Source organism: Calidris pugnax, unplaced genomic scaffold (assembly GCF_001431845.1).
Source record: "Calidris pugnax isolate Ruff unplaced genomic scaffold, ASM143184v1 scaffold10, whole genome shotgun sequence".
Lineage (NCBI taxonomy): Eukaryota > Metazoa > Chordata > Aves > Charadriiformes > Scolopacidae > Calidris > Calidris pugnax.
In genome coordinates, this window is record NW_015090795.1 from 1,774,132 (window position 1) to 1,796,884 (window position 22,753).

At 43.6% G+C, this 22,753-nt stretch overlaps 1 protein-coding gene across 1 annotated transcript in view; it reads right to left on the reverse strand.

Moving 5' to 3' along the window:
• MDGA2 (MAM domain containing glycosylphosphatidylinositol anchor 2) overlaps nt 1-22,753 on the reverse strand; it is a 256,685-nt gene that overhangs the window by 214,687 nt on the left and 19,245 nt on the right. Inside the window, exon 2 of the mRNA XM_014936764.1 lies at nt 1,275-1,449. Within this exon, the coding sequence (XP_014792250.1) occupies nt 1,275-1,449 (175 nt within the window). The remainder of the gene's footprint in view (nt 1-1,274; nt 1,450-22,753) is intronic.

The window sequence follows — 22,753 nt, forward strand, 5'->3', positions numbered from 1 at the left end:
AGGCATTAAGGTTGCCTCCTCATTTATTGGACTCCAACATATTAATGAGCAATTAATTCCTAATTCAGTAATTGTTCATAAAGGATTTACAAATTTGGCACTGGTAAGTTACAGCTCGTTAAGCACATCCCGAAGCGAACTGCACACACGAGGCAAGAAAATCCCCCAAAAGGCAGCTGTTCCCCTCCACCAATCCCACAGAAATTGTCACTGCTTGGGTCTCTGAATTAACATGTATCCTGAGATTCACCTGAGAGAGAGAGGGTACTTTTCGGGAAACATGAGCCCAATGCTTATATAGTCATAAGACAATCAAGGACTCATGAGACTAAAGGGCTAACTTCCAGCTCTAGCTATTTTTTAACTATTATGTGGCACATAAACATATTTGTTTACACGACACTACTCGCATTAGAACAGTCTCCAAACGTATGCACAAAGACTTTCTATCTTTGGAGCATTTCAAACAGATTTTGAATAATCTGAAGCATACACAAAACCACAGTTTGAGGCGTTCAGGTCTTCTCACTTTCCAACAGCTGAGTCCAGTCACACCATTTATGCAGCCAGATGCAACGTTTGCCATTAAACCTACAACAACGAACTACCAGATGACAAGCCAGAGCCGTGTCATCTCACCAGCCCATTCACTGACACTGGAGCCTATGCAAGTCAGAATTGCATTTATTTATTTTTTTTAATTCCACTTTGTGCATTTATTGCCATACAGGGTTTTCAATTGTTTCCTCTTTTTCTGTCAATACTTCATATATTTTTTCACTGCCCAACATTTCAAGTGCAGCTTTAAAACTGCATATCACAGGAACATAAAGAGACTGCCATTTAGAAGAAAAAAAAAAAAGCAGCAACTAAAGCAAAATAGCAAAAAACATCTGTAGTTCTTCCCATATTATTTTTGAGAGCAAGTGTAACCAAAAGTACAAGAGATCTACATACTAGATCTTCACCCTACACAAGATGCAGACAAGTCTCCCTCCAATATCTAATCAGGCTGAGTTCTACCTGAGTTTTGCCTTTCTCACCAAATTATTATGATTTTTTTAAAAGATATTTTCATACACGAGCAGCTCCACCTGACTTCATTGAGGGCATCTACAAGTCTTCCAGCCATAAACACTCCCCAAACCTGCAGAACCTGCCCTAAAGTACCATTAAAAACTGGACTTCACAACGAGCTGGTCACATCTTTGTAACACCAGATTATAAGAAATTAATAAAAAGCATAGTAGGAACTTCCCAAGGGGTTTACTTACAGTACACGTCCACTCGTATGGACTTTATGGCTGGCGAACCCAAGCCGTTCTCAGCTTTGCAGTAGTAGCGTCCCCCTTGGTGTCGCTGGATGTTGGATATCCTCAGGGTTTCATTGAAGACACTCGAATCTTGAAATCTGTCAGAGGCACTTCCTGCTGTTTTGGTCCACCTGATCTGAGCAAGCACCAAAAAAGATTGTTACTTTAAGTCTGTAAAAGTGAGTAGAGTATAGATCTCTTCATCAAACCAAGAATGCGTGGTGGCCACGATTTTGTGTTGGAGGAACTTCTCCAGAAAACTGAGTAGCTCACGTTTACAATCAAACACTTACCCACGAGACCCTCAACAGTAATCTAGTGTTTATCACCCTCTCTTTGAAATAGCTGATTACTTTTGATGGAAACACCCCATAAAAAAAAAAAAAATAAAAATAAATGTCACCAGCAGAGATATGGAGAACAACTCACGCCAACCAGTGACACACAACTAGAACAGCTGCAGAAAAATTCCCTATGAACAGCAACAAGCAGAGCTCACCAGAAAAGGTGTCATTTACGGCAATTACAGCGTCCTTTACTCTGGTAATTATTTTCTGAAAGTGAAGGCATTTAAAGAGAACTTGCTAATTCCAAACCCACAAAAATGGCAGTAACAGCCGACTACAACCAGCAGCCGCCTGGAGAAGAGAAGGTTCCAGGGAGACCTTAAAGGAGGCTTATAAGAAAGATAGGGACAAACTTTGTAGGTAGGCCTGTTGTGACAGGACAAGAGTTAATGGTTTTAAATTAAAAAGAGGGCAGATTTAGACTAAATATAAGGAAGAATTTTTTTTAGAATGATAGTTGTGAAACAGGAACAGAAACACTGGCCCAGGTTGCCCAGAGAGGTGGGAGACGCCCCATCCCTGGAAACATTCCAGATCAGGTTGGACTTGGCTCTGAGCAACCTGATCTAGTTGAAGATGCCCTTAAATGTCCCTTCCAACCCAAACCGTTCTATGATTCTATGATAAAAATGAGATTGACACAAGATAAAATAAGAAATATTTGGCTATTGTCCTCAAAGATCGCCCAAAGGTAGTCAGAAAAGCCATGATTTAAAGAACACCATTTAGACACTGATTTGTTGGGATCTCCTAGACAGGCTGTCTACAAGAAAACTGGAGCTGCTATTGGCTTGTTTTGGACAAGGTGTTGCAGGCTTGGCATCTGAGACAGACCATGCCTGGACCAGCAGTGAGTGCCTGTCTCCTCTCCATGCCCAGCCAAGGATATGTTGTGCTTCCAGCCTTCCAGGAAGGTCCCATGGCTGAGCCATGCAGCTCTTGGTGGACATCAAGGCGGCCCAAAGAGTTGCCTTGGCTGCTGGAGGGAGGTCATTCAGGGTGGAGAAACACCATACTCAGTCCTGACCCAGAACTGGGGTCCGGATCCCCATAACCTACACAAGAGCACGGGGTTGACAAGGGTCAGCCTTTCTCTCACTGGGAGCTTCTCCTGGACAGGAGAGACCTTCTACACAAGGCACTGAGCTGAAAAATTCATGACCAGCTGTAGCTCATGTAAATTCTCCTCCGCTTGAAACGAGAGCAGGCGTGGGCTTCAGAGGCTGAAATTATAGCAAACCAGACTTAAAAAAAAAAAAATAAAAAAAATAAAATTCATCTCTCTCTGGCTTGTTTAATTCATAAGCCTGAGTGGCTCTGCCCTCCTGCCAGGTGACCTGCACAACTCTCACACGGCTGTGCTGCTCTGGGATAAAGCAAATATATGCCAAGCTCCCCTTCTCCAGCATTCGGTCTGTGCGAGAGAGACGCTATTAGCGCTGCTATATTTACCAGTCTCAATCTGTCTGTACTTCTATTCTAAACTCTTGGCTCCGGGGCTTTTAGAATCATCCATATAAATGTGCTGCAGGATAATTTTGGAAGACGCGCTCAGCTTCTGCATGCTGCAGGATACAATTTCAAATGCTTGGAAAGTGTTTTAAAATAGTATTTAAGATGTTCACTGAACCTCTTGTGTGGTGTATTTCCCCTTTATGCAATCAGAATTGTAAAAGCAGCTCTGCTTGGGTTTTAACTGGAAAAAAATAAAATTAAGAGCATCTTGTTTGAAGCATTTACTTCTGTCTTCCTCCTATTCCTCTCCCACAAAAAGCCTCCAGTGGAATGCAGTGTGCCCTGTCAAGAGAACATGTAACTTAAATAACGTGTTGTAAGTATTATCAGCATCTGTGTAATTGGTAATGTTACATAACTTATACAAAAAAATTAGAGCAAAGCTTAATTAGATACTGGGAGAACCAGGACCTAACAGATACCATCAGAGTTTTATCTTTTTTATGAATGCAAAAGCCTTCCCTCTCCACTGCATCTTAACATCGACATATATCTATCTGCTCTTTATTATAAGGAATTTTAACAGGGTCCTGTTTGGCTGTAAACAGAAATGGACTTTTCAGCTTTAAAAAAATAAAAATAAATATACATGTTTTAGAGGAAAGAAGGGTAATTTTAACAAATTAAATAGTTTTGCAGTGTATGTAGAGATCCCTGAAGAATAAAAGGAATACCCTCGAGTAGATTCTCTCTTACAAGACATCCTCCAGGAATGCCACTGGTCTGATTTAACTTCAGGTCATTAATTACCCCAGCTTTAACTCAACATACACACACCCCCCACGCTGATCAATAGTGCATCAAAATTCACGGAAAGCACCAGGAAGAAAGCTGTCTCTCAAAAACACCGTGCTAATGCAGTGATCAAAGACCCAGGCACAAGAAAGCCAGATGTCTGAGAGACCTCTTCAGAGAGGTCCTCAGTGGTTTAGTCCCCTGCAAGCTCCTGTCCACGCTTTGGGGTGACCTCTAATGGTGATGAAGAGGCTGAGACCATCAAATCTATCTTTAGAGATGGAGCATCTCATGGCTCAAAGTGTCCAAACCCTCACCGGTGCTTCACACGGTGACCTTCAGAGCAACCGCGGCCGCAGCACTGACATTATCCCCACATTTCCAAGGTGGGGAGTGGAGGCAAAGGGGGACCATGGGCTCATGGGACAGCGCGGCAGGTATCTCCTTCACAGCCCAAAGCCACATCCATGCTTCTTTAAGGAAGAGGATTCAGAAATCCTCTTGACTACTACCTTTAAAAAGCCCTACCTTGGATTGCATATTCACATAGTTCAGATGCTACTGTATTTTCAAATAACTTGGCACAAAATAGTTGCTCACCCAGAAGAATTTTATCAGTGTTTGCTCTTCATAATCTGCTTTTTTTTTTTTTGTTTGAAACCTCCCAGTTCCCAGTGCAGAAGCAGCACCACGTGCCCCACACCTCTACTCGGGCAGCGGGGATAACACGGGAAGTATATACATTCTGTTTTGCCCAGAAGTCAAAGCCATTCTTGCTCGTAATGCAAAATTTTAATTAAAAAGTTACATCCACACATCATACTGTCCACATATCGGAGTAATAAATGTTAATCCATTATGCAGATATGCATTTTCTGGCTTTTAAGGATGGGATTTTCCAAAGGGCTCACCATTACTCCGATGCAGATTTGGGAATCCCACCCATCTACTGCCACTGCTCTGCCATAGGATTGTGGTCTTTATTTATAAAAGCCTTCTTTTCTTTTCTGTTTCCTTTTCTTTTTGTCTTGCCAAACATGCAGAAGTAAAAAAATGATTTATGAACAATTCAATTAGAAATTATTCAACTTTTAAAAATTAGTACATTATGACCCATCTAAGCCATACCATGACCTACGTACTTCTCTGATTTGTATATGCCCATAAGTTCTCTAACCATCAATATCTTTGAAAGTATTTTATTGGCTTAAGCAGATGCCCTGAGACACACAAGTCATATTTCATCCAACAGCTTCAGTTTTCTCAGCAGGCGTTCCTGCAACTTCAGTAGGAGTCACAGACTTTACGTTTTTAGAATAAAAATGCAGATTATAAAAAAAAAGCATCTCTCAGAATATTTCGCCTAACTTTTCTCAGCATAAACAAAGTACTCATGCCCCAAAAGAAAGCAGCAGAATAAGAAAGACATTTAATTTTGATGCTGTAAAAAATAAAACACTTTGGTTTTACATATTCTTTTTCTCAAAGACAAAAAACATTAAAATATCTTTACTCTGAATACATTTTGCTTAGTTAAAAACAATAGCCCCCACCAACCACCCCCACCAAAAGCCAAAGCATTTTTCAATGGAAATTTTTCTTTCTTCCATGGAAATAGTTGGTGGGAAATAAGGTTCTGACAACCTCTTTCTCATACCATGACACTGAAATCTGCCTAATGCAGCAACTGCAAGTAAATATGTTCCTTAAAATATACCCACCGCCGGGGCTGGGGGTTGGTGGCACGTCCCACTGCCACTGATTGCAGTCACTGCCCTCTGACATCACTGGGAGAAGAAGGGTGGGGAGGAACCTCCTGATCACAACTATAATCCCCAAATCCCTGCCTCAGATTAAAGTCCTCCTTTGTACGCAAACAGACATTAAAAAAATGTCATTTCACAACTTTACTGGGAGGTGCTGGAGTGTTTCTTCAGCCCTAAATACATCAGAGGCTTTGGGAGAAAGCCATCTTACGGATACCCACCACCCCTCCTCCCAAATACAAGGAAAACAATGCTTTCAATTTGTATTTCCATGGGATTATTTTTGTTTTCAGGAAAGCAAAGGCTGGGCCAGGAGCTACTGGAGGCAAGAAGCATTTGCCGCCTTCATGATAAACACAGAGGACGTACTACATGAAAGTCCCTTTTTGGGCCAGAAAAGAGAAAGTGACTTCTGCTCCTTCAGTTAAGGAAATTACCTGAAGCATTTTTGAGCTTATGCATCTCCCCTGACCTCTTCCTTCTATTCAGAAGGGATACGACCACACTGCAGACCTCAACGCCCCGTGAGATACACCCAATCTTATTTTGAATGATCCAGACTGGGCTCTAGCCACAGCCAGGAGGAGATCTCTAGATGCTGCAAACCAGCTCACACAAGAAGCTACACCGTACCTTTAAAGCTCCTCTACAACGTGGCTCCAGCTCATGTCTGAAGTTCCATTACTCCCTTCCTACCTTCTGATTTGAAAAATAATTAAGAACCCAAAATACCCTAAAAGAGCACCAAAAAATGACAGAAAGAACCAAAAGAACCAGGAGACCACAGCAGATCCAAGTTTTCATTGCCTGACACCAAGAGAGATCACTCATATCTATATGCAATAAGCCAAGTGGAACATACTTTGACCCAAAATAGCCTTTTTTTACCCCACCCATCTCCCCTTCCCATCCTGCAGTCAGTCACAGAGCCAAGCGGCCGTGAGGCATTTGTAAAACCACCACCGCAGGACTGGGAGGGATGGATTCTGCACCAGACTTACACGGGCACAGGGTCACTGCAGAGAGCAAGACGTTCAACTCCAAGGGTTCTGCACAACGTCCTCAGCACCAAGCCCATCACCAGGTGACTCCAACAGCTCCTGGTCTGAATGGGTGCCCTCTCACCTGCACCCAGGCAAACACTCCTGCAGGGCTTTTTGATGACTTGAAGGAAAACCCCATAGAATGTACACCTCCAAGGGTTTCTAAATATCCTTCCCCTGGCCACCTGAACCCAACCACTGCCATTCCTGCACCATGCCCACCAGAGAGGAGATAAAGCACCGATCAGAAACACCACCGCTCTGCACGACACCAGCCTGCACTTACTTTTACAATGACAACGTTTACTCTAGGATATCTCCCAGGTGTCCACCAGGTCATCCTCACCACACATGAAAGGAAAGCATTCACACATCTAAATTACACCATTAGCCACCTCTAAAGCTAAATATAATGGGAGGGGAGTGACATTGCATTTTCCTGGAGGTATTTAGATATGGTTTAGTGGTGGTTTTTGTCAGCATTAGGTTGATGGTTGAACTCACCAACCTGAAAAGTCCCTTCCAACCTGGGCGATTCTGTGATCTGTAGTAAACCAGGGGCAGTGTGATGTCCCTGTCATGTCATGCCCTGACATGTCCGATGAGATGGAGAGTGCAAAACATCTGTCATTATTGGGATAGAAATTGCTACAGGCCAGCAATATGCAACAGTGGCACAAAAAATTCTCCTCTTATTTATTTCATACAAGAACATCTGAAATGTCGGACCTGAAAATGGCTTCAGGTAAAAAGCACTGTTCATTGTTCAAAAAATCCTTACGTGGAATATCAGAGTGGCAAAGGAGCCAAGCCAAAGCAAGTCCAAAACGATGATCCTCTGTCTTGGACAGAGCTAAAGAGGGCTGTTATCAGCACAAAACAAATGTAGAACTGCAGAGTGTTTGGTTTCCAAACATTTTTCTTCAACCTTGCAGCAGCCAAGACACAATCACCTCGGAAGACTGGGTTTCCTGGCTCCGTACCTGGACTGCTCACACCTCACAGAAACCCCAGGGAGAAAATGGAGTATTGCCCCTACTGTCCCCACGCAACTAATGCTGTTGCCTTATGAGACAACTCGTGTGCTTCTGTTTACTCACATATTAATGCCTCAGCAGGCTGGCATGCAAAAGCACAATTTTTTACTCATTTAACTAAAAGCAGTCTGTCACAGTAACTGTTAACATGCAGGACATGATCAGTTCTGATTCGGTGCCAGAGATCACAGAGAAATTGCTATTTTCCAGCTTGATTGCTATAACACATAGGGAAAAAAAAATACTTCCTTTTATTCTCTAACAGAGGAAAAATTGTGGTTATTAATGACAGAGAAAATCAGCATTAAAACCACAAAGTTACAAGCAATCAAGTCCCATCAGGTCCTCAGCACCAAGCCCATCACCAGGTGACTCCAACAGCTCCTGGTCTGAATGGGTGCCCTCTCACCTGCACCCAGGCAAACACTCCTGCAGGGCTTTTTGATGACTTGAAGGAAAACCCCATCGAATGTACACCTCCAAGGGTTTCTAAATATCCTTCCCCTGGCCACCTGAACCCAACCACTGCCATTCCTGCACCATGCCCACCAGAGAGGAGATAAAGCACCGATCAGAAACACCACTGCTCTGCAGGACACCAGCCTGCACTTACTTTTACAATGACAACATTTACTCTAGGATATCTCCCAGGTGTCCACCAGGTCATCCTCACCACACATGAAAGGAAAGCATTCACACATCTAAATTACACCATTAGCCACCTCTAAAGCTAAATATAATGGGAGGGGAGTGACATTGCATTTTCCTGGAGGTATTTAGATATGGTTTAGTGGTGGTTTTTGTCAGCGTTAGGTTGATGCTTGAACTCACCAACCTGAAAAGTCCCTTCCAACCTGGGCGATTCTGTGATCTGTAGTAAACCAGGGGCAGTGTGATGTCCCTGTCATGTCATGCCCTGACATGTCCGATGAGATGGAGAGTGCAAAACATCTGTCATTATTGGGATAGAAATTGCTACCGATCTGAAAGATCCCTTCTAACCTGGGCTATTCTGTGATCTGTAGTAAACCAGGGGCAGTGTGATGTCCCTGTCATGTCATGCCCTGACATGTCCGATGAGATGGAGAGTGCAAAACATCTGTCATTATTGGGATAGAAATTGCTACAGGCCAGCAATATGCAACAGTGGCACAAAAAATTCTCCTCTTATTTATTTCATACAAGAACATCTGAAATGTCGGACCTGAAAATGGCTTCAGGTAAAAAGCACTGTTCATTGTTCAAAAAATCCTTACGTGGAATATCAGAGTGGCAAAGGAGCCAAGCCAAAGCAAGTCCAAAACGATGATCCTCTGTCTTGGACAGAGCTAAAGAGGGCTGTTATCAGCACAAAACAAATGTAGAACTGCAGAGTGTTTGGTTTCCAAACATTTTTCTTCAACCTTGCAGCAGCCAAGACACAATCACCTCGGAAGACTGGGTTTCCTGGCTCCGTACCTGGACTGCTCACACCTCACAGAAACCCCAGGGAGAAAATGGAGTATTGCCCCTACTGTCCCCACGCAACTAATGCTGTTGCCTTATGAGACAACTCGTGTGCTTCTGTTTACTCACATATTAATGCCTCAGCAGGCTGGCATGCAAAAGCACAATTTTTTACTCATTTAACTAAAAGCAGTCTGTCACAGTAACTGTTAACATGCAGGACATGATCAGTTCTGATTCGGTGCCAGAGATCACAGAGAAATTGCTATTTTCCAGCTTGATTGCTATAACACATAGGGAAAAAAAAATACTTCCTTTTATTCTCTAACAGAGGAAAAATTGTGGTTATTAATGACAGAGAAAATCAGCATTAAAACCACAAAGTTACAAGCAATCAAGTCCCATCAGAAGAACTTTAGCGCTTTGTTCATAGTTCACTTTTGCCCAAAACATACCAAGTCACAGCAACACCGTGGCTGCAGTCTGAGGATGAAGGTCATCACCTTGTGACTCCGAAATAGTATATTGCAGTAAATGAAAGGGTCGAGAAGAATAACTGAAGACCTCAACATCTGATAAAGAGAGAAAAACTATACCTAAGTTGACTATTCCTTCATCTCTGAACTTCCTGCACTTCTACAAGACAGATGATTCCTATTTTATACCTAAACCCAAGTCATCCAGGAGTTATCCAAGCCTCACCAGTGCAGCTCAGCATCCCAAAGCCAGGAGTTTTGTATGAACTGACATTCTGTCACAAATCGTACAATCAGAGAATGGTTGGGGGTTGGAAAGAACCTTAATGACCATCCAGTTCCATCCCCCTGCCCTGGGCAGGGACACCTCCCACCAGACCAGGTGGCTCCAAGCCCCCTCCAACCTGGCCTTGAACCCCTCCAGGGATGGGGCAGCCACAGCTTCTCTGGGCAACCTGGGCCAGGCTCTCACCACCCTCACAGCAAAGAAGTTCTTCCCCAGATCTCATCTCAATCTCCCCTCTTCCAGTTTGAAGCCATTATCCCTCGTCCTATGACCACATGACTTCTCCTGAGTACACTGGACAAAATACAGTTTCTCCCAACATCACAGCAACTCCAACTCCTCATTGCATCAGGAGCAACCATGGGAAACATGATCACGTCCCACCACCTCAGGCCACACGACTTACATGTCATATACAGGTCAATGACATAATGCCCCTAAAGAAAACAGCAGACATGCCCCAAACAAAAAAAATACCTTGTATTGTTCTTTCACATAATTTCTCCATTTGACTTTCAGAGAGATTTTCTTCCATGAAAACTACATTTCCAAATGCAATTTCTCCAGTGCTACAATTTCAAGGTAACAAAGGTTACTTCATTGTTCTTAAAAGGCTCGTGTCTCGGTTGTTCGCCCCAGACTTGCACATAGTGTCATCAAAACTCATGGAAATTAGGCACCACACAAGTCTAAGTCATCTGAACACCAAGAATTAAGCATTTGGCTTTGAAATTGTAGAGTAAGGACTTCTTAAGCTCAAAGGCTTAAAAGTTAAAGATTACCTGGATATAAGTGAAGAAATTTTAAGTGATCACTGAACAATTTAAGAGGAAATTAATGAGGGGATCCTGAAGACAATAATATTGCAATCATTAGGTAAATGGTAAAAAAATCCCTGCTTCAGACCCTTCCTGTAGCATCTTGCTGAGTTGAATCAGCCTGAGTTGTTGCGTCAGGGGAAACATCTATACATACTTTCTCAAAACATCTTTGAGTAACCTGCTAAATGATTAATTGCAGCAATTTATCATAGTTTGACTATAATGTTTTTTCTTATGACTTTAAGATGTCTCACTGCTTCAAAAAATTAGCACTTTTATACTGAATAATCAATATACATTTTACTATAAATATCTCACTGAAGCCTGGAGTTTTTTTTCATTCTCCATGGCAGGAAAATACTTTCTCCAGCATTAACCAGGAAGGACTGAGCTCAATGAATTTCACAAAGCCTTGTTTCTACTGAGGTCAGTATCATTTTAAAATTGCCAATAGCTGCAGAACTTACAAAGGTCTTGCAGGTTTATGCCTTCCTGATGGGAAGTTATTTACAGCCTATCAACTAAATTGTTCAATGAGTTTCCTGCAATGATCCAAACATCTATGAATGGTGCATTTTCATTATTCTCTCAGCTGTTTTTATTCAGCAGCATGAATTTGCTTCAAAATTAAATACAACTTTTCACCTTTATAATAAAGAACATAAACTAAAGAAAGAATGAGGCACCATTTGAATTCCTAGTTATTAATTTTTATGGTGGCCTTCCTAACGTCGGTGTATCATGTTAAACTGCCAGAGCCATAAACACATCCTTATAACTTAAATGCATGAAAATTCATTCACTATAGTTCTTAAATGGCTTAAAGGCAAATAAATACAAGGCATTTTGTAACTTGTAGCTACCACCACTAGTGCAGAGCTCATCTTGGTGATGAGACCAGCAGAGAACTCTGTGAAATTCACATCTAGACTCTTATTTCCCCTGTAGGACAATCTAAATCATAGGACTCTATTTTTTTCCACCAATGACAGTACAGGTTTCTACAATTGCCCTTGGAATAAAGTCTAAGGCAGCAGTCCCACTCAGAGGGTTGCACCCCAGGAAGATGTTGAAGAACGGGTAAGGGTATAGAGAAAAGCCACAGTACTCATTGAAGTAATAGAAACCACACTCAAAGAGTACAAGTGATAAGCTCAGCAAACTTGCAGTATCAAATGAAAAATCAGAGAAAAGCAATCAACATCTTTAAAACATACATGAGGGACTGAAATTCGATAGCAGATCAATTTTCAACATAAAAGGCATAGTTAAGGCAGTAATAAAATGGATTAGAAATCACTTTCCATTTGCTCAGGCTTAAGATGTTCATGGAAAACATCTTCTCTCCAAGACTTTTCACTAAATTAAAGCCAGAAGTGCCAAAAGGGCTTTACCAGGAGCGCTGGGGGATGTGAAATCTCCTCCTTGTACTCACCACCAGGAACCAGCTCTACAGCCCAACCCATCACCTGGTACTAGATCTCCATCACCCAGCACTTCTGCAACCAATGCAATGCCCTCAGTGAACATAAAACCATAACCTTACCCTAAATAACTCTTACTTAGCCCAGTTTTGCAAGCAAAGTGTCTTACATGGCTGATGGTCTTCCCTGCAAAACCTTTCAAAGCCTAATTTTATCCAAATTCAGTAGGAGGACACAGCCAGCCCCGGAGCAGTACCAACCTCCTGGTGCCCAGAGGTGATGGCTTCATCCAGTTTGGAGACAGGGACATGGGAAGGAGTTAGAGGAGGACAAAGGTCTAAAGAGCTGCTCTTCAACCACAGCAGAAGCAGCAGTGGGAAACCAGAAGCCACCAGCTCCCCCGTTCCCAGAACTACTTGTCTCTCTCAAGAGCGAAAAGGCATTAAAAAAAAATGTGTTTCTGTCATTAAACTCAGAAGACTGGAGTCTAAACAGAGAGAGGAAAAAGTGGCTGCTAAACAGGATTTTTCTACTTTAAAGTCACTCTTCATATTAGAATCTCGTTTCAAAGTGACAAAGCCATCCTGAAATCCAGGCAGTTTAAAATTGATGCTTTTTTCCTTTTATAACAATCCTTTCATGTATTACTTCTGCTTCTCATTCTCTCCATCTCTACCCATCTCTCTCCCCTGCAAGACCCCTGGGAGAAACAGAGTATTCAAGAGAAACAGCTTTACAGAGCACACCCAAAATGCTGTCAGAAAACAGGAAAGCTGATAGAGACAGAAGAAAATGTTTCCCCTCTGGTCTTTCAGGAGTACGGATCCTGACTACTCCCTGCAACAACTATTAGGGGAGATATTTTTGGGCAGAGCCAAAACTGACTGACAAGTGTCACAAATAAAAGTAGCTGTAAAGGAGAAAACAAAAAGCAGCAGCCGCTGACGCCAGCACGCCCAGCGAAAATAGAATTGCCACCGAAAGCTATTTCTGTGCAGATGGCGAATGCTACGAGGCAGAGACCTACATACTTTTAGTGTGACCCATCAATAGAAGGAAAAATACACTTGTTTTCCTTCCACACAGAAACTAAGAAAACAACTTTCTTTCCAGAACATGCTTGTACTTTCAAGTAAGTTGCCCACAAGCCAGCAATGTGCCCTTGGGGCCAAGGACGCCAATGGCATACTGGGGTGCATCAAGAAGAGCATGGCCAGCAAGTGGAGGGAGGTCATCCTCCCCATCTGCTCCACCCTCGTGAGGACACATCTAGAGTCCTGTATCCAGGTCTGGGCTCCCCAGTTCCAGAAGGACAGGGAGCTGCTGGAGAGTCCACTATGAAGATGATGAGGGACTGGAGCATCTCTCTGCTGAGAAAAGGCTGAGAGACCTGGGGCTGTCCAGCTGGAGAAGAGAAGGCTGAGAAGGGGTCTCATGAATGGGTGGGTGTCGAGAGGATGGGGCCAAACTCTTCTCAGTGGTGCCTGGTGACAGGACAAGGGGCAACAGGCACAAACTGGAACACAGGAAATTCCATCTAAACATGAGGAAAACCTCCTTTCCTGTGAGGGTGGCAGAGCCCTGGAAGAGGCTGCCCAGGGAGGTGGTGGAGTCTCCTTCACCGTAGATATTTAAAATCCACCTGGATACATTCCTGCCCAACCTGCTCTGGGTGACCTTGCTCTGGCAGGGGGTTGGACTCGATCTCCCAAGATCCCTTCCAACCCTGACTATTCTACGATTCCAAGGCTGAGTTTTGTGGATCCTTAACTCTTCGCTCCCACAGGAACGCACAAGGCACTGCCTTTCCTCCTCCTGTCAAGCTCAAGGATGCAGAGATGCCACCACTCACACCCCGACAGGAACCCAGGCACATTTCTGGCCCACCTCTGCTTGAACAAATTAAATCCACTTAACTGAACATCATAAAACGCTGGCTTTAAATGGCTCTTTTTTCCACTACATTGTCTTCTGCAAATAGCACCGAGGTTATTGATTTCCTGCGATGCAATATCGGTCTGTTTACTTAAACTAGTTCCCATTTTAAAAACTTCATAAAACGTAAGCCAGAGAAATCATGCTGTACTTCAAACACCACTGATGGCAGACTCGGTGCATGAAGAGACTCTGAGAAATATCCCTTCTAAATATTGGAAGCTGATGACCACCAAGCTCTGCCTTTAGGTTTGCAGTGGACCATACCAGCATTTCCTCCAGCAGACCCTGCCTTGCATCCCTCTGAGACTGAAGATGTACACCCGCCTTATTTCCAGACATCTTTCTGAATTAAACCCTAAATCTCAGTGATCCAGTAACATTACCTGTGCTTTATCCTCCTTTCACAGCAACCAACATTCACAGACGCCAAATTACACCTTACAATTTCATTGAGCTAAAAATGAGAGTGAGATCCCAAGATCTGACTTGTTTTAGGTGTGATGACAAGGAAAGGAGATGACATTTTTATTTTGCTTGAAAGGTGGGAGAAGAGGGAAAGGGAGGTAGCAGGGAGAAAAAAGGAAAAGAGGAGAAATCTTGACAAGAGAGAGTTGGCAGCTCGGCTGAGAAGGCAGCCCAGTATGAAATGCTATCAACAGAACTTAAGGCCAGAAAAGATCAGCAGCTGCTGAGCATAAGTCACAGATTCTGCATCAAGCCCACAATTTTTTGTAACAATCAGTGGCATTGACTGAAATTATCAACAGCAAGATTTGTTTGTTGGCGTTTCTTTTTTTTTAAAAACACTTTTTTTTTTTCTTTCAAAATAACACATATAATTGTGTTGTGTAACTAGAAGTCACAAATTATTAACCAATGAAATGAAGCTCAGGGGCATAGACTGATTCCAAAAGAGAGAATATTCACTCATGGTAACTAAATCTAGCCATACCAAGTTATGAAAGTCATCAGACACAACCTTTTGGATCCAAATTCCTTTTGAATTCCAAAACACCCGACAGCCAGAGGCTGGAAGATTAAACACATCCTACCTATATGCTCCAGGTGCTGGACAGGAGACTGGACAAGGGACATCTGGGCTCAGTCAGGATGAAAGTTCCTAGGCTTCTTCTTGAAAATGACACCAAAAAAGATCTCTGTGGCCATATTTTCACTTCTGTGTACAATTTTTTTCCCCTTTGTTTCAGAGGATGAAGAATTGGCAAAGTCTCCCTTCGGACAGGACAAGGGACATCTGGGCTCAGTCAGAATGAAAGTTCCTAGGCTTCTTGAAAGTGCCAATGACACCAAAAAAGATCTCTGTGGCCATATTTTCACTTCTGTGTACAATTTTTTTCCCCTTTGTTTCAGAAGATGAAGAATTGGCAAAGTCTCCCTTCAGACAGTAAGAAAGTCTAAACCAGTATTAACCAACACTGGAGATGGACTGAGTCTCTTCCACCCTGAACATGGCACGGCTGAGAAGGGCTCTGGCAAGACCTTTCTTCAAGGAAAAGAAATCAGCACTTGATTGGATCCTATTAACTTTGAGATTTTTAGCTTATTTCCAATTCAGAACCCAACGAGAAGGAAATTTATGAAAAATCCAGCAATCACAAATAGCATCATTCATGTCTTGTTGAGCTTTCCTGGCATACCTTTAAATGACTCCCACGAGTGCCAAGGGAAAGGATCTGGGAACAGTTCCCACATAACAAGAGAACTGCAAATAGACATTAAGAAAGAACAAAATGAAAAAAGAACCTGGTTCAGCTCGTAACTAGAAATAAAAGAACAGGATTAAGGGAGAAGACTTGTAGAGCGAAGGAAAACATCGCAATATTAAGCAACAATGAACTGAGGTGATTTCCAAAGGGAAACACAGAAAGCTTCAAATCATGGGATACGTAAAACTTGAAAAGCTGATGGCACAGGGAATAGGGGCCACAGCCACTAATTCAGCACAGTGATGATCCATCCCCAAATGCTCTTCTGCACTGTGGAGTTTACTGAGGCTCTGGACATCTCACATTACACCCTACAAAAAGCCCACACCCCAAGAAACCACCAAAATCCAGCCTATGGAAGTCAGAAAATAATTGCCAGAGACCAAGACGTACACAACTTGCTTGAACGTTCTCCTTCCTTTTACAAGGAGATACAAAAATAGAAGAGGCAGCTGAACTAAGCTTCAGCCCCCCAGAAGCTAATCAGTCAGGTCTTCTCCAACCACTGGCTGGCTCTTGCAGTCGTCAGATTAAAAGGGTTATTTATTTTTTTATTGTGATTTTACTTTCTTTGGCTGTTGTGCAAATTTCCTTGATTTTGCAAGAGATTTTTAGTTAATTACGTATTTACCTAGTTAGTATAATTGTCTTCAATTATGTAATTAGTGTTCATATGTGTAATCATTTGAACATGTAATTATATCTAATTACACCATTAAAACGTGCAAGTCATAAATATCTTTATCATTTTGATTGATAGATGTACAGAGAGGAAAAAAAAATGATCACTTGTTATTTTTATCTCCTGGATCCTGAAATCTGCAAGAGTAAGAGGATTCAGCCTATAATGTTGCTATAATTATTTATAAAGACCTATCAAGACTATACCAAGGTTATACATTTCAGGCAGAGGTAGAACAAGTCAAACCCCTCAAAACTAAGGAGAGAAAAAAAAAATATAATCACTCAGTGTAGCAAGATTTTTCTGTAAAAAAAGCATCAATAAGAATACTCCAGGAAATACTTATTGTTTAGTGTCTAATTATGCACTGGCTGCTAGGAAGACGAATAAGAGCCCGCTTGGAAAAAAACAACACGGAACAAACCACACACAAGTTGTTCCTGCTTGTTCTGATGGAAGACGCTGTTGCACCTGAGAAATGGGGATTTAAAGCTCCTTGTACTTTTTAGCTCCCTCTAAGACAACCAATACAGCTGTATGTGGAAGGAAAGGCTGAGGGACTTGGGTATTTTTAATCTGGAGAAGAGAAGGTGATGGGGGGATCTGATCAACACCTATGAATACTTAAAGGGTGGGTGTCAGGAGGATGGGGCTGGTCTATTTTCAGCAGTGCCCAGGGACAGGACAAGAGGTAACAGGCACAAACTTCAATGTTAGAAGTTCCACCTCAACATGAGGAGGAACTTCTTTCCTGTGAGGGTGGCAGAGCCCTGGAAGAGGCTGCCCAGGCAGGTGGTAGAGTTTCCTTCTCTGGAGACATTTAAACCCACCTGGACACAACCTGCTCTGGGTGGACCTGCTTTGGCAGGGGGTTGGACTAGATGATCTCCAGAGGTCCCTTCCAACCCCATAGCATTCTGTGATTCTGTACTTATCTGAACAGCAACATTTTGTTAATTCTTTTTAGCTTTATTCCAGCACCCATGCTGTAGTACAGTACCAGAGAAAATACCTGGCATGCACCAAATGAATTGGGACAGCAACAGCTGAGGCTTCTTTTTAATTGCTTTTGTCTGGGAAGACAAATATTTACTCACGGATTAAATAGTTAAGTTTATTTACAGTTCAACTTGTCTTCAGGTTCAGATTTCTTGCCTTCACAAACATACAGAACAGTCTATCAAAAAAGAAAAAAAAAAACAAACCAAAACAAAAACAAACAAAAAAACTCCATATGTGACTCCAAAAGCTGGGGGGGCGGAGGGAAAGCCCAACACAACAACAACAAGAGCTCTTCGGCACCACTCGGGAATAAGCCTCAATTACAGAGAATCCTTCAGCAAAAGGAGTACTTTTTTTTCCAGCCTGATAAGCTCATTCGCGCTCTGCAGAGAAGCCAGATACAAGTGCTGGGGTGGACTGCAGCAAAAATAAACCAAATACTTCCCAAAACGGCCACCCCCAGCTGCCAGGGGCTGATGGAGAGCTCAGGCTACGAGATAATTTTATCTACAAGAACAAGCTGGTGGCAGCACAGAGAACAGAGAGGCACAGGAGGATCAAAAGGTATGATTTGACCATCAGACCAGAAACAACCCAGTTTGTTCAAACTCTATCACAGGTCAGATGGCGTAGGTTTTGCGAGTAGCATTTCTTTCCTTAAAATGCAAAAGCAACAAATCTCAAGAGCCTGCCTTGGTCGCTGAGGAATTAACTCCTGCTCCTCAGGTGCCATCAACTTGCTGTGAAAGCACTGTCTTCAGTGAAGATACGTGGGAAACAGGACAGTAAGTTCATGGTATGAAGAACCACAGTGTGCTACAGAACCATCTTCCCTCTGCCCCCTGAATTTAGTTAGATATAAGAAAAAGGCTATGAAGAGCAATCAAGCCTCTCAAGTTCAACTAGCCATGGAAGTGCATGCTGGGGTTAAATGGATCTCCCCTCAAAGGGCATTCAGCTCTAGGGACAAACTCTGGAGTGAAGGACAGAATGGACCAGCGTCAAGTTTGCAGTCATACAACACCTTCTCAGAGGCACTCAGGTATGTTTGGGCTTTTGGGTCTAACGTATCACTTCTGGAGAAGAATTCAAACGGGCAGCAAAACCGATGTGGTTTCCAGCCATGACCACTTCTTGCTGCTCTGGGAAAATCCATGAGGACTTCACTGCTCTGAGGTTTTACTGGCAGATATAGGAGAAAATATTTTTCACTCTGTCCACAGCAACGTTAATGATTCCCTCCATAAAAACCATCTTCAAGTGTTTGTTTAGGAGGTATCTTTCCAAAGAATGCACCTCCCTCAGCCGATCTGCATATGCTGCTAGTTTCCCTGGGTTACAAAATTCTCTCTTTACTCATCAAATGTATTCTTTTTTCAGCAAAAGAGACCTCACAGCAACAGACCTCATTCCAAAACCACCCACCTTATTTTTTCTTACGAGACTATGTTCAAACAGTCATGGAAAAACAGCTACTTCTGCAGGAGAAGAGCCACTTCTCCATCCTTTCAGCCCACGTCCTCCCTTTTAAGGGCCATCAAGAAAAACAAAAACATAAGGTGATGATATATTGACAGAAAGCAAAGACCGCAGAGCACAGTTTGGGGGGAAGATCCAGGGGAAGGGGAGAAGACAGATGCGACCCATTCAGAGGACAAGTGTCCACACTTCAGTAAAACGGAAAAAATTTGCTGCTTTCCTTCAGCGATGAGAGATTTGCTCTCTTGTGGTCCTTGGAAACTTTCAGTAGGGGATTTTCTGGCAGCCTTTGAGCTTCCACCAGGGTCAGCGTGGAGCTGGTATGCTAAAAATCCCCCACCTGGATGCCATTTCCAACTCCACGTGATTCTCTGATAGTCTCATTTTGGTGATTGCTGATACTTTAGCAACCCGGGCTCGATATTCTCAACCGAGAGAGCGCGGCTGAAATACACACTTCACTTGCCCTGATGTTGCATTTATCTTGATTTCGGCTGAACTCTTTCCCTCCACCACTTCCAAGCCCTTTTTGGAAACCTGCAAACATATTTCTTGTTGAGAGACAGCAGCCACCTGGAACCAGGAGCATCAGCAAGAAACGACCGGTCCAATTATTCAGAATAAAACCACCGAGGAGTTTAATTTCTTTACATACCATGTGCCTTTTAACCCAGCTTCCTGATGGTGATGGGGTGAAGCTTTACATTTCTTTCAGCGGCGTATTCACTAAATATTCAGTGCTGTTTGCAGCACGCGATTGAGTTACCATAGCAAAATTACATTCTTCTAGACAGGATTAAATGTTAATAGTTACATTTTAATAGTTAGAAGTCCAGCAGTCAACAGACCAGCGCATCCCACTCAGGATCGCAGTGAAATCTGGGTGGGTTTTGGACCAGTGAGGATGCAGCACCTTCCTCATTGCTGCTGCCCAAACAGCTCTGCACTCCATGGCAGTGTGGAGAAGAGACCATGTAACTCCCACCCAACAAAGACAACTCCACCAAACCCTTTTATAAATTACAGCTTAACTGTGAGTTTTCAGCATTAGACTGCCACTAGGCAAGTACTTCAAGTCCAAAAATAGATTTTGGGGGAAATGGCTTCATTAGTGGCTTATGTTTTCTCCTGGGTTGCTTTTTGGGAAGTCTAAATTCCTATAACCTTCACCATCACAGAATCATAGAATGGTTTGGGAAGGGACCTTAAAGATCATTCAGTGCCACCCCCTGCCCCAGGCAGGGACACCGCCCACCACACCAGGTTGCTCCAAGCCCCCTCCAACCTGGCCTTGAACCCCTCCAGGGATGGGGCAGCCACAGCTTCTCTGGGCAACCTGGGCCAGGCTCTCCCCACCCTCACACCAAACAAGTTCTTCCCCACATCTCATCTCAATCTCCCCTCTTTCAGTGTCAAACCCTTCCTCCTTGTCCTGTGGCTCCCGTCCCTGACCCAGAGTCCCTCCACATCTCTCCTGGAGCCCCTTGAGGGACTGGAAGGGGCTCTAAGGTCTCTCCGGAGCCTTTTCTTCTCCAGGCTGAGCCCCCCCAACTCTCTCAGCCTATCAGTTCCATAACCAACAGAAATAGTGTCACAGCACGTCTGGACCTCCCTCTTTCCTCACTTATTTCACCACAACCACCTGGCTCTTACTTCAAGGTTCCCACACTCATCCTCACAGCTGAGGCTATGTAAGATTTAGCATTGAGATAAAAAGATATTTACTGACTATCAATAAATGAGGTCCAGAAGCAAGTCAAGGCAACTATTCAAACACCACAGGTATATCAGGATATCACTGAACATTGCAAAAAAACACAGTCCACCAGTGTTTGGACTCCTTTCTCCTTCCAGCTCCAACAACCAAGCTCCTTCCCAAGCAGTGAGGGATCTCCATCACCAGGCACGTTACAGAATTACCTTCATTATTTAAAACGCATACCGTCTTAATTACTCAGTGCGATTAGTGTAGTCTCCTCTAAATGTTTCAGAACAGAATCCTTCCTTCACCTTATTAGCGGGTGCAAAGAAAGAATTAACATCTTCTGGCACGCCATCCATTAAAATATAAAAAGCAACATTTCAGAAAAACAAAACAAAACCCCCCACGTGATGCTCTCTTTGATCAGCTGCAAGGGAAACATAAAAGGCTCCTTTGAGGTAAAGTGGCTGCTACATTTTCTATTTTAATTGATAGAAATTCTTATTAACTGCCAATGCGGCCAAATAAAGCAATTTGTGGGGAGGGGGGTTACTTACACTGGAACAGCTGTTTCCCCGTTGCATTCTGCACAGCCTTATTACAATAATTGTGCTCTTGTTAGGAAAACTGATGATGATTTCATATGACACTCCTCAGTTCACGGGAAGACTGTACAAATGTTCAGTGAACACCTGATCAAATCCAGCCTGACTCATGACTAAATTAGCCTGCATTTTATGCTGAAAAAGCCCTCCATAAAAGTTAGACTCAATAAAGCTCACATTTAGCTACGAAGGGCATGTATTTCTATCGTTCCCCGGCATTAAAAGAAATACGTGATTAAAATTTACATGCCACTTTCGGTGCTGAGGCTATGAACAGTTTATTTGATGGCTTCTTCCTAAAGCATAGCACCTGAATTCACACCTCTGCAGAGCACTGCAGATACAGTCGGCGCTCACTACGACCCTCCCCTGCTCTGCCTGACAAGAGAAATAAGCCTTAAATGTGAGAGGAAAAAGTCCGTGACAGAAATCACAGCATCCGACTGAGGGATGGCATTGAAAGACAAGAGGGTAAGAGACTCCTGGGGTGGTACCAGGGTTCTTGGGATGGAGCACATCGTAAACTGAGTCAGAATATCACAGAATATCCTTCATGGTAGGAAGGGTCCTTTGAGATCATCACAGAATTGTTTGGGTTGGAAGGGACATTAAAGGCCATCTTTAAGGTCCCACCCCCCTGCCCTGGGCAGGGACACCTCCCACCAGACCAGGTTGCTCCAAGCCCCCTCCAACCTGGCCTTGAACCCCTCCAGGGATGGGGCAGCCACAGCTTCTCTGGGCCAGGCTCTCACCACCCTCACAGTCGAGAATTCCTTTCTGAGATCTCATCTCAATCTCCCCTCTTTCAGTCTCAAACCCTTCCCCCTCATCCTATGGCTCCCCTCCCTGATCCAGAGTCCCTCCCCATCTCTCCTGGAGCCCCTTGAGGGACTGGAAGGGGCTCCAAGGTCTCCCCGGAGCCTTCTCTTCTCCAGGCTGAACCCCCCCAACTCTCTCAGCCTGTCCTCCCAGCAGAGGGGCTCCAGCCCTCCCAGCATCTCCGGGGCCTCCTCTGGCCCCGCTCCAACAGCTCCATGTCCTTCTGTTGGTGGTGGCCCCAGAGCTGGAGGCAGCACTGGGGGGGTCTCCCCAGAGCGGAGCAGAGGGGCAGAATCCCCCCCCTTGCCCTGCTGGCCACGCTGCTGGGGATGCAGGCTGGGATGTGGTTGGCTTTCTGGGCTGTCAGCGCACATTGCTGGGTCGTGATGGTCTTCTTTGTGCCCAGAGCCCAGTAAGAAGCCCTCTGCAGCCCTGACTCTCCCTCTTCCTACCCCAGTTTCAGCTGCCAGTGTAGATATGCTCCCAGAGGCTCCTCTCAGCTCGTGATCTCCTTTCCCCTTTTCTTCTCTCTGGTTCTCTGATGGAGGCATCCCATTCTGGCCTCCTGTGCATCGGTCCAGAGAAAACCA